General features: G+C 37.5%; 1 protein-coding gene across 1 annotated transcript in view; it reads left to right on the forward strand.

Moving 5' to 3' along the window:
* Positions 1-432: 432 nt before the first annotated feature.
* Positions 433-13,541, forward strand: part of syt11a (synaptotagmin XIa) — a 30,822-nt gene continuing 17,713 nt past the window's right edge. Inside the window, exon 1 of the mRNA XM_058754195.1 lies at positions 433-670. Coding sequence (XP_058610178.1) covers positions 637-670 — 34 coding nt within the window. The 5' untranslated portion in view covers positions 433-636. The remainder of the gene's footprint in view (positions 671-13,541) is intronic.

A 13,541-nucleotide genomic window follows, 5' to 3' on the forward strand; every position in this document is an offset into this window, starting at 1 on the left:
CTATTTATTATTATTAATAATAATAATAATAATAATAATTCACTTATAAATAACAGTAATCACAAACAGCTGGAAAAGACATGTAAATCCATTAATTGGTGAAAGAGTCCATATTTATATAAATATTAAATTAATATTTAGTTTTATACAATAATATAATTAGTATGTAGGCCTACTAATTAACATAAAAATGTTGTGTATTTACAAATAAAATATTATAATAATATATCATTTAAAATGAAATCTACATCAATAATGTTTATAAAGTAGGCTATAATGTAAGAATAGGACTTCAGGTTCGGGGTGTGCTCTGTTTTTTCCCCATTCTAGACTGTAGGGGGAGCTGAATGGTTTGCATATGATTTTAGGTTGAGTCGGCGCTGCATCCGCCCTGAGCATCATCATCTTCATCACCACCATCATCTTCATCACACTCGCATCTGGAGCGGAGGAGGAGGAGGAGGAGGCGGAGCGCATCCTTAAGCAGCGCGCAGACACAGAAGAAAACATCCACAGCTCGGCCACCATTCAGCTGGAGGATCGGCCTGAAGAAATTCATGGAAATCAAATAGAAATTCATTCCCTTTGCTTTTTATTTTTTGTTTTCTGATCACAGCCAAGCCATTGGAATTCAAAATGTCTGAGATAACTAATTTAAAACCAACATATGGTAAGTGAATCTCTATCTATATTTGCGTAATGATCCGGGCTTTAACATAGAGACGCTATAGAAACACCAGCTTGAATGATTCGCCACCTGTTTATTCGGTTCTTAATTCATCTCGGAATCAGTTTTACAGGATTATTATTATTTTTTATTTTTATTTTTTCACGAAATATTCGGAGCAATATTTTCTGTTCATTATTTACAGTAGCCTATACAGGCCATTTTTATATCGGTTTATTATATTATATTGTATTATAGTGAGTTAGGCCAGGAAATAACTGATTATAAAATAGGTAGCCTAAAATATAAAATCACAGTATGTAAAGCTGAAGTGCAGCACCGGAACATACGCACATGATTCACCTGACGGACGCATGAAGTGTGTTTATCTACACGCATGCTGTGTCATATGATGACCGATGCCATTTAAAAAGAGTTTCAAAGTAGAAATAAATGTATTTTCTACAGAAAGGACGCGTTTGGATCAGCTCGAGTCTCGCGTCGCTGTGGCACTGCGTGCATGACGTCATGTCTGTGGAGTGCGCGAGCGTCAGCGCGAGCTGCTTTATTCACTTTATTTTTAGCTGGCACATGGGTAATAACACCCGTATATCATGCATTACAACGATATTCGTAATGCCATATAATCTGTATTGTGATTATTCCTATATCTTTTCATACAGTTAAATTACAGTTAGACATCGCTGGCCTATTCCACAGTAAACAGTAGCCTACAACGAACACATGTTGTGATCATATATTATTATTTATTTACTATGTATCATATGTGACCCTGGACCACAAAACATTTTTTGAAATGGAGATTTATGCATAATCTGAAAGCTGAGTAAATAAGCTTTGTTAGGATATGACAATATTTGGCCGAGATACAACTATTTGAAAATCTAGGTGCAATAAAAAAAATTAAATATTGAGAAAATCGCCTTTAAAGTTTGCCAAATTAAGTTCTTAGCGATGCATATTACTAATCAAAAATTAAGTTTTGATATATTTACGGTACGGTACAAAATATCATCTTTACTTAATATCCTAATGATTTTTTTGGCATAAAAGAAAAAATTATAATTACAGTACAGTGTATTTTTTCCTGTTGCTACCAATATACCTGTGCTGCTTATGACTGGTTTTGTGGTCCAGGGTCACACATATTACTATACAAGTATCCTGTTTTATGCTAATATATTAGGATTGGGTGTGTTATGAGACATTATAAAATGGAATATCTGTATAATAGACCTTTATATGACCATGTTTTATTTCTCATCACGCTTTTATTATTGGGCCTTTTTTTATACCACAGAGCATAGATGATTTTAACAGAATTGAACGGTTATGATATGCTACGTCAAAAACACCACTCAATTTTGAATGGCAAAATATTGAATGGAAAAATGAATAGCAACATTTTCAATGTCTTTTTTTTTAACAATTACTGTTGCTTGAGTTGCCTACTGACTATAATACAATATAGGCTAATATAAAAATTATATGAAAATACACTGTAGCCTAATGGACTGCCCAGAAAACATTGCCGAGAACATTCAGTAAAAACTCAAATATGATTTTATTTATCATAATTATCCTCATCTGCCAGATTGATTAGCTGTTTTGTGCGAGTCTTTATGGGGGTTATGTCATGCTCTGGGGGAGGTGGAGAGTTTTGACGCGTTTCCTGGTGGATGCGTGTGATGTAGTTTGGGTCAGGTATTTTAGGAACACGTCTGAGGCATCTTGGATCACAACTCAGCGCGTGGGAGTTGCCTGGAGACGGAATCAGCAGCAAGATGTGCGCTCGAGAACAACATAACCAGAACCAGTCCAGCCAGATAAACATAGATTTAGGATTTCTGAAGCCATGAAGGAAGTATAACCCTTTACTCCTTCATTATTAGAGGTTTTCTGTGATTTGTCTGTCCGCTCTTAAAGCAAAAATGCTGTTTTATGTGACGAAACAATAGAAAATCAGGACATGTTGGATGTATGTGCATGTAGTTATGTGAAATGGGGTTTTGGACAATGAGATTAGACTGTGGGCGGAGCTATCCAGTACAACAAAAATATCTTGAAGTGCACTTAATTGTATTGAATGAGCACTTATAGTGTACTTCAGATCTTAAAAATATAAATTGTATTTGCAGGTAATATAATATTAATGAAATAAAAGGCCACTTAAGCTAACTTTCATGACTATGTTTCTTAACACACTTAAGTACACTTTTAAAAAAGCGCACTTTGTAGTAATTTCAGATTATACAAATAAAAGCTTTACTTTAAAGTACATTCTAAAGCATTATGTTTTAATAATCCTTTGTTGTGCTTTAAAGAAGTACACTTATTTTAATATGCTTACTAACATACTAAAGCACATGTGAAGTACTTGATTATAAGCCATGTGTGTAATTAAAATATATTAAAATATATGTATACATACAAGTTTCAAAGTTTATTTTACTTTACCATAAATGCTTATCAGTACATTCAGCAGCACACTTCAAAGTAATTATGAGTTTAGATATAAACTCATACATGAACTTAAGACCTACTTAAGTGGCTCAAAAAGCACTCTAAAGTGCAGCTAATTGCATTTATGATTGTAAATGTGCTTTGGGTGTACAGCAATACACAATAAAGCGCTAAATAAATGCATCATTCATTCATTCATTTAATATAAATGTAAACTATACTTTTTCTTTTAATCAAAGTGTTGAAAACATTATACTCAGTTCACTCTTAAGTATATTATTTCCATAATTACTCTTTTTAAAAGTATGTTATAGTGTACTGATATTCCGATTAGCAGGAAGAGCTTTTATCAATAATAACTTTATTGCATCATATTGCCTGGTTATGACACTTCATAAGTGTTTACTAGAATGCTGATATATGACATAAGACTGTATATCGCTGTATCTTAACTTGGCGATGACAGATACTGATGCCACAAACCTCCAGACATGTGGTCAGTAGCTTGTTTACACTGTATTATCACAACCGCCCTGAAATATCATTGGTCCAAAATCCCACTTCCACATAACTTTACATTACACAGCTATTACATTCTGAGTTTGTTGCACGACTTTTGCTTTCAGTGTGAAAAAACAACTCACACCTGGTTAAGGGTGGAAATGATTGAAAATGACCAACCAAGAACCTGGTTTCTGTATTTAAACAGAGTTGTGTCAGATTGAGTCCGTATCAATATTAATCAAATGTCTAGTCCTCTCAGATAATAACAGTGCCTTCATTGATTGAGCAGAGAATCGATTGACTTTGCAGGACATCATTTTCATGAGCAAAATAGGATTGAGAAAATACTTTCAGGACGGAAGGTGACCAGGTCAAGTCTCAAACGTCAATAGCAGCTCTCTTTTGCTTGTTTAATGGAGATTCACCATCTGATTGGGATTATTAATGTTGCCAGCAAACGCAGATAGAGTGACGTCATATTTCTTGAGTCTGATTAAAAACTGCCTTACTTTATTGGTAACATTCAGAAATGATTAGTAATAACAGTAGTAGTAGTATTAGTAGTAATTAGTAATAATAATAATTGAGTATTTTTACAAGAAAATAGTTCATATTTAAGTCAATGTGTTACGCCAAATATATATATATATATTAGTAAATAAAACAAAAAACATCGTTACACAAATAAAACTAAGCAATAGTAATAAATTCCTTATAAGGAGTTTATTGCTATTGCTTAGTTTTATTTGTGTAACAATATTTTTTTAGGTTGATTCTGTGATGCTATATAACATTTCTGCCTTAAATGTAATTATTCTTAAATATTTAAGAATTATTCCACTATTAAATTATATAAATAATAATTTACACATGAAGCACATTTGTAGGTTAACAGTTTTAGATGGAAGTTTCTGCAGTTCACTGAGTGTCTGAATGTCTTATGTGGACATATTTTATTTTATTTTTTGGACTGTTAGATAGCAATTAAAACCAACCCTTTCCCAACCCTTTTTACTGCAGAGGAATAAATAATTAATAATTCAATTCAAGAGTTGTTTTTGAACAGAGAGGCTTTGAAGTGAAGTTCTTGACTATATTTGATCTCAGCTTATTGCATATATCTGCAAAGTGTATATGTCTTGTACCCTCTTTTTCCTCTCTCTCTTAAGTGTGTGTGTGTAGAGGGTGTGTGAAGCTGCAGTGATTGAACAATGGCTTGATTTATGCGTGTGACTGGTGTCAGAGTGACACGTCTTCTCTGTCCCCGCTGAAATCCAGCACACAGTGTCTCTCCACAACACGACTGCAGCTGATCCTCGTTCTTACCCTGCTGGTACTGTCATATTACCACTGACAGCAGATATGGAGAGGAACCATCCTGACATGGCAGCTAACTAAACCTCTTTGTGATCCTGCTGAACAGAGAGCAAAACTGCGGGTGGCGTATGAACGAAAACAAAAGAACGAGCGAAAGCCGAGAGTCTAGCAGTGCTGAGCATCATTATTCACACCTGTCCGCTCCGCCACCAGCACATGCTCTTTTCTTAACCTCATCATTTTCCCATCCTGCTTTCTCTTCATTTCTACTCATCACGAACTCCACCCTGCCGTCCAGCTCAGCTGTGACTACAGACAATGCCATCATTTCTCATTTGTGGGCCATTTTGTCCAGCTTATTAATCATGTGCGCCCACACGCGTACACACTCATTGGGCTCACGGTTGTGCGCCTGGAGCACATTATGGAGGGTGTCATAATCAGAGGCGTGTGTTTGGCGCAGATAATGTATTGGTTTTTTGAGGAATGAGCTTCGCTGACGTACATTAATATCTGTTGAGAGACCGCTGCACATTCTGGAGCATTAAAAGACGTCGCATTTAAAATTCAAATGTAATGAAAAAAACAGAAGTGATGTTCGTGTGTGTAGAAGTTGCGCTATGCTGGTTGCTATTTTAGTGTGTTACTAAGGTGGTTGCTAAGGTGTTCCAGGTCAAGTTTGGTTTTTGACCAATCAGAGACCAGATATTCAGACTTTTCTGACGTTTGTGGAAAAAAAAGGACACTTAAGTGTACTTTTAAAAAGAGTATTTATTATGGAAATAATATACTTTAAAATAATACACTGCAAACTAAATGTAATATTTCCAGACACTTAAAGTTAATTGCAATTATATAAAAATGTGTTATAGTTTAATTTACATTAAATGTATTTAGTTGAACTTAAGAGTGACTTTTAACCTACTTAAGTTGGACTTAAGTTCATCTTTATATGTGATTTCAAAATTACTTTTATTGTCTTTGAAATATGGTTAAAGTTTACTGCTGAATGCACTGACTAGAACTAAAATGTACTTTAATGTAATTTCTATTGAAACTTTTATGTCATGTATTTTAAAGAGGAAGTTGCAACTTAGTACATTTAAAATATGTTAACTTGAAATGTAATAATGAATAACACACTACAGTTAAAATTGTAATAATATACTTTACGTGTGCTTTAGTATGTTAGTCAACACATTAAAATAAGTGTACTTCTTTAAAATATAATGATTTAAAATGTACTTTAAAGTAAAACTTTTAATATGAGATTGTTACAAAGTGCACTTTTTAAAAGTGTACTTAAGTGTGTTAGGAAACAGTCATGAAAGTGTCTCTATTCAAGTGCACTTAATTGTCTTTTTATTTCATTAATATCTTGAAGTACAGTTTTTTAAATATACTTTCAAGATTTAAAGTACACATTCTATACAGTTAAGTGCACTTATTTTTCACAGGAGGTTGTGGCTCCTTTAATGTCCAAATGACGTCCAAATGACAAAAGTTTAATGATATTGCTATTACTGAAAAGTAACAGCACACTTGATTTGGTCTCATTCATGTTTGTATCAGAAAGGTGTAATACTAATAGTTAGATGTTTGTTCAATCCATAACTATAAACATGAGCAATAGTAATACCTTTAGCATCCACCGCTAATAGTTATTCAGAGGTCATTAAGATACTTGTTTCCTTGTAACTACAATGTCAGATTTCAGCTAGAATACTGACGCTAATTTATCATTTATAAAGCAATTACCAGAGCGAGAGTTGGGTGTATCAGCTGGCAAAATGATTTTTTCCCCTACTCTTCGTCTCTCAGAGGGGTTGTTTCTAAGCAACAGAAGCAGCTGGCTTTTAAACATGCAGCCAAAAGTGACATCATGTGATTTGGAGTCCCTCCGGGGGGCGTATTGCATCCAGTTGAGTCGGGGAGGGTCCGGCCTTTGTGTGGACTGAAGCAGGGCGGGGTCAACCGAGGCTGGGGGGAAAAAAAAGAGAGGGAAAAACAGAAAGCCCGAATAATTGAGGTAAAATGACAGGAAATATAAAGCCAACGGGGTCGAAATCAGGGACAAACATTTCAGAATAGTATTAAACGTCTGTGCTGGCAGACGTCAGAGTGATGCATTTACTCTACAGTCACATGACTGAAAAATGACAAATTTCTTTTGAGTTCTGTATTGTGTTCTGAGATGCTGCTTTCAATCAGAAGTTTCAAACGTCTTATGTCTCTCTGTTCTTTTTAATCTAGCGTTCCCTATCGCTCTTTCTTCTCCGTCTGTCACGCAGTATCTTTATATAATTTTTTTCCCCCACCATAGCTCATTCCTTCTTACGCATCTCTTTGTCTTTTATTATGAAACGACTATGTGCTGATCATTCCACAAAATGTCTGGATGTTTCTCACTACTCTCAATGCAGAACCTGAAATGATAACTTTAATGTTTAATGCAAGCATCAATATTACTATTGCTCATTCTCTAGTGATTTTACCTGTACTGAAGTATTGAGCCCCAAATCGTGTCACTTATTGAGGAGAGGCTTGATGTGGTTTTCCTATGAAATTTTTTTATAAAACGCATGAAAAAAATCCTACTAAAGTAAAGAACAAAGTCATACACTTGTGAAAAATAAGTGCACTTAATTGTATTAAATGTGCACTTTTAGTGTACTTAAAATCTTATTAAAAGTATATTTATAATAAATTGTACTTGCAGATAATATAATATTAACGAAATAAAAGAACACTTAAGTGCGCTCAAGGAAAGTTCACTTTCATTAGTCTCTTAACACACTTAAGTACACTTTTAAAAAGTGCATATTATGTCAAATTAAAAGTTTTCCATGAGCAACCATCACTCATTACCTAACACCTTAGATTAAATGTTTTATCACATTATTTTAATTGAGGTCTCGGTAAACCTGTAGGGTCTTGCATGAGTCAGTCGGTGATCTGCAGTAATAGACATGCAACACACCATCTTCCTCTCAGATTGAGGCCAGCAGAGCATTACTGATATTTTACATTAAAGCAACTACATTTACTGTCAGAAATGTGGTGAATGCTGTGTGTGGAGTGAATGTTTGTACATGTTTGCTATAGTGTATAATTGAGACTTAATGTACATGTTTTAATGCAGTAAACACAGACAGTCTGAGATATAGTGAAAAGTAAGACATTTTGTAGAAATTGAGGTGAGTACATTTAAGGTCATTGGTGTTTGCATATAATAATTGAACGCTGTTTGATGATTTTTTTGTGGGCAAAATCCAGTAATTTCAATAGGAAACCATGTAATCTGGAATTTTGTGCCGGTTTTGTAGCAGGTTCAAGATGGTCAAAACAGATTCACCATGCTAGCCAACAGAAAGCTGCTTGCTTTGAAAGTTACTTCTGTGTGAGCTGTGCTTCATACATCGCTACATTATAAACAACAGGCAATGGACTTCTTTTTTTTTTTTTTGTCCACAAAATTTCCATGAAATTCCACTCAACTTTAGATTCTAAGCTTATGAAAAAGAAGTTCACTTAACTGTATTTAATGTACACTTTTAGTGTACTTCAAATCTTAAAAGTATATATATATATATATATATATATATATATATATACACACTATATATGCACTTAAGTGCAAGAGACACGTTCATCACTGTTTCTTAACACACTTAAGTAGACATTGTCATGCTTTAAATTAGTACACTTTTTTTGATGTGTTGACTAACATAGTAAAGCACATGTAAAGTACTTGATTATAATTTTAACTGTAGTGTGTATTTTGACATTTCATTTAAGTTAATATATTTTAATGTACTAAATTGCAACTTCATTACAAATGTGTAATTAATTACAAATACATTTAAATTAATAACATACAAGTTTCAATAGAAATAAATGAAGTATTTTTAGTTTACCATAAATACTTGTCAGTACCTTCAGCAGTAACTTTAACCATATTTCAAAGACAATAAGTAATGATGAAATTACATATAAAGATGTAATAACTGTAAAATATTTTTATTTTAAATAGCAAATAACGTTCAATTAAATCTCTGAAAACATTACATTCAGTTCACATTTAAGTATATTCTTTTAAAGTATATTATTTCTGTAATAAGTACTCATTTTAAAAGTATGCTAGAGTGTACATGTTTTTTGTTTAAATGGTATTTACAGCCATTTTTTTTTTCATGTTCTACTTCTGAAAGTAGTCTGGTAATTCTAACTTGGTAATTTTGTAGTTTATTTTATCATTATTCTAAAGTACAAAGAACACATTTAACTATGTTATTTTGTGACATACTGTCTCATTAAACTACATTTTCAGCAGGAAGTGTTTTTGGTGGCTTTTCTCCTTAGACATTATTGTTGTGTGTTGTTGCTCAGGCATGTGGTTGGTTTCTGTGTTCCCATTGGCTGTTGTTTCCTTAAGGAGGCTGTTGTGTGGGGCAGGAGAGCACATCCTGTTCTCATCAGCTCACTGAAGCTGGGCCCGACTCACAATTCCAGTCAGCTCTGACTGCCGTGAGCAAAGAAAGGGACCTGTCGTTGCCACGGCGACCCGAGCACTTCACCGCCCCAGGCCCTGGAGTTCGGAGTTTGGCAAGAGGAAAGAGGAGATGAGAGAAGAGGAGGGGAGGAGAGAGGGGCGAAGAAAGAAGGGTGTGAAATGAATATAACAAAAAGAGAATAGGGAAGAGTGTCAAGTCAGTAAATGGAGAAATGAAAGAGGATGAGACAGAAAGGGAATGACAAAGAAAATGGAGCCAGTGGACGCAAGTCTATCAAAGAAAGCACTTTTAAAACTGACTGTGCTACACACAGAACCAGCCAGTGCGTTTTTTAAAGGGCACCTATTATGCCCCTTTTTACGAGATATAATATAAGTCTCAGATGTCCCCAGAATGTGTCTGTGAAGTTTCAGCTCAAAATACCACACAGATCATTTATTATATAATTTTGAAAATGCCTATTTTGTGTGCAAGTCTCTTTAAATGCAAATGAGCTGCAGCTCCCCGCCCCCTTTTCCAGAATAGGGCTGTGCCTTTACAGCTTATACCTCAGATACTCTGCTAAAAAACATCTGTATGGTTTTGATTATTATGTCTATCATGCATTTCAAAGCCATATCAGTTTAAACTACTGATATAGGGTTTTCTGACTGCACACATCTGAAGCACACGCACAGAAAGCAACTGTCACACGACATGTGAGTACTAAACTAAGTTCTCTTTCATGTCTTATTGTGCTTAAACTGTCAAATACACACAAGTTAATGTTAAAACACATGAGTTACAAAAGCACAGTCGGTTATGTCTGTGAAGGTAAACACCTGGGAAAGAAATCGCATGTTTATATTAGATCTGTCAGGGTTCTGTCACTTCGGTCTAGTGTTATTCATGGTTTTGTGACAGAGCCCTGACACTCCCGTCATGTCCTGTTTTCATGTTTCGAGTGTGCTCGAGCCGTGCGCTCTCTCGTCTTCGTGCCTTGTTTCGTGTTGGAGCGTGGTGTTCGGATCCTGGCACTCATGTCCTGAGTTTCGATTTCTTGTCGGGGTTTGGACACTTGCACTCCATGTTCTGTCTTGTTGTGTGAGCATGTGGTCTCGAGTTTGCTCGGCCGCGCGCTCTTCTGTCCATGTGTGTTGTGTTTTGTGTAGCACGTGGTTCGTGTTTGGCCACATGCTTTTCTTGTCTTGTGCTGTGTGTCACGCAGCTTGTGTTTTTCATTGGCTGCGTGCTTTCATGTTGTCATGTCTTGTATGAACATGCGGCTTATGAGTATTCTCATTAGCTGCTTGTGTTTTTGTTTCGTGTGAGCACATGGCTTTTGTCTTTGTTTTCTGTGTGCCATGTGCTCTCATGTCAATTGTCTTGACCCCACTTGTCTTGTTACCTGATTATTGGTTTATTTGCCCCACCTGTCCTCCTTCGTTACCCTCCTCATTTGCTCCCTATTTATTCTCCTTGTGTTTGCAGTCCTGTGCCAGTTCGTCATCGTATCAACCCTGGTTATGTTGTGTCCTGCTCTGCCTTGTCTTGCCCTACCAAGCCTTGTTGCCAGCTGTCCTGTTTTTCCCCTACGGGGTAGTTTTAGTTCGTTTGTTTTGTTTATTTTTGCCAATAAAAGCCCATTCTCCTGCATCAGTCCTCGCCTCATCCCTCTACCCAAACCCTGACAGTAAGAACTGGCCAACAGAGGATGGGCATCTTCCTTTTTCCACCCGCCAGCTAATGGTCCAGCAAGTAAACGCTTGCTATTTCCGTCAGCAGGGGACTTTGCCTGCGACTTCCTCATTGAGGTGGACAATCTGGACTACAATGAGGCTGATATTAAGGAGGTATTTAACATCTGCCTCGATCAGCCTGTGGGAGATGGAGAAGCAGGGGAATCTGGGACTTCGTCTATCATGTCTACCATCGTGGGGAGCCTGAAACCCCACCCCAAGCGAAGTCGCACTCCACTGACTGTCCCCCCTTTCCACCTGCAGTTAGTGGAAGCCCCAGCCCTCCAATGACCCGGAAACGTTGACACTGCAGCACCCCCAGAGGTGGCAGAGGATGCCGCTGTGCCCCCAGTGGTGGCCAATAACGCTGCAGCGCTCCCAGAGGCAGCTGATGACGGCAACCGAAGATGTTGCAGCGCCCCCAGTAGTGGCTGATGTTGCTGCTATGCCCCCAGAAGCACCTGATGATGCTGCAGCACCCCTGGTGGCAGCCAAAGAGGCTGCAGTGCCTCCAGAGGTGGCTGAAGATGCTGCAGTGCCCCCAGAGGCATCTAAAGAGGCTGCAGCGCCCCCAGAGGTGGCTGAAGATGCTGCAGTGCCCCCAGAGGCATCTAAAGAGGCTGCAGCGCCCCCAGAGGCTGTAATGCCACCACCTCGCTCTCGTCGGAGAAGGCTTCCTCCGTCCCACAAGGCCTGGAGGCCATCTAGGAGCACGCTGCCAGCCCAGAGGCCGTCCCAGAGCCGTCCTTGCTTCCTTGCTCTGCCGACGTCGCCCAAGCTCCTTGCTCTGATGCCGGCGCCACCTAAGCTCCTTACCCTGCCGGCTCCGCCCTTGAGGAATACCTTGCTGGCTCTGTCCTTGATGTGGGCTCCGCCCTTGCTGCACGTCCAGCTGCTGGCTCCGCCCTGGCCACCTGCTGGGTCTCCAGAAGCGTTAGAGCCCGTCTGGTCTGTCCCTCCGGCCCCGCCCTGGTCGTCCAACTGGGTTCCTGTCTGGCTAGAGATCCCCTGGGCTGTCCCTCCGGCCCCGCTCTGGCCGTCTGCCAGGGTTTCTGTTCAGCTGGAGCCTTTCTGGTTCATCCCTCCGGCTCCGCCCTGGCCTCCTGCTGGGACTCTTGAACTGCCTGAGCCTCCCTGGCTCAACCCTCCTGCCCCTCCCTGGTCCCTTCTAATGACTGTCTAGGCTTCCTTGCTGGCACTGGTTTGGCACTGCTCTTGATTTAATAACTTCTATAGCTGTAATAAGACATTTCTTACTTGAATGCTGCTTTTAAACGCTCTAACGTGAAGATAAACATGGAGGATTGTGTATGGCTCACTCAGCGCGGGGTCTCTGCTAATACGACAGTGTCCATCAACAGTCGTGGGTGTGGTGTGTAAAATGTGACGTCATATTTTATGGATTCTGCGAACGGCTTGTTCTGAGACACTGCTTATGATTTATAGGGATTTAAAAAAAAGGAGCGGGTGGATTTTTATCATTATAGGGTGGTTGTGTACACTGCCAACACACATTTATGTTCAAACAACATGTAAAAATGAATTTTGCCTAATAGGTGCCCTTTAAAACAACTTCCATTTTCTGATGATGTCATCTTGGCCGTGTTTTAGGCTAATGTAACTGATGGCACATTTTCATTATTCTCTTTAATAGTTAATGCAGTCACTATTAGTTATGTTCTGGTTCAGTTTATTAGTGTTCTGTTCCTGTTGTGCCTGAGTTCTCTTTGCTTGTTATTTTCCTTGGTTCCTAATTAGTTCACACCTGTTCTGTTTTAGTTAATCATTATCTGTTTATTTAAGTCCTGTGTTTCCTCCCGTTCCTTGTCCAGTATTGTAGTTGTGTTGTGTTTTATTAAGATCCCTGTCTCCTTGTACTCCTTTGGTGTAAAATAGTTATTTTGGATAATTTCAATCTCTTTCCTGAGCACTTTCTATATACTTGGAATTTTTAAATTATCATAGACAATCGTATGAGCTTTTGTTTGGCTGATAAGCATCGGACTCATCTGGATTTTTATTTTGACAGACACACAGGAGCTTCTAAGCATCTATATTACAGACTGTAACAAGTTCAAATCATTTCTTTTCACCTGTCGATTATTTCTAATTATTTTAGTATATATATATATATATATATATTAATTACATTTTCAGATATTCTTATGTATGCGTTAATTACAATCTTTAAATTAAACATTGTGATGTATAAATTTGCTATCAGCCATCATAAAACTGATTAATAAATACAAATGAATAAATACTTGTGCAGGAAATTTTATAATGTTATGGTGATTTCTGTGTATTACTGGTTTCTGTATATTTCTGGTTATTTTA

The sequence above is a fragment of the Onychostoma macrolepis genome, chromosome 19 (genome assembly GCF_012432095.1).
Source record: "Onychostoma macrolepis isolate SWU-2019 chromosome 19, ASM1243209v1, whole genome shotgun sequence".
Classification (NCBI taxonomy): domain Eukaryota; kingdom Metazoa; phylum Chordata; class Actinopteri; order Cypriniformes; family Cyprinidae; genus Onychostoma; species Onychostoma macrolepis.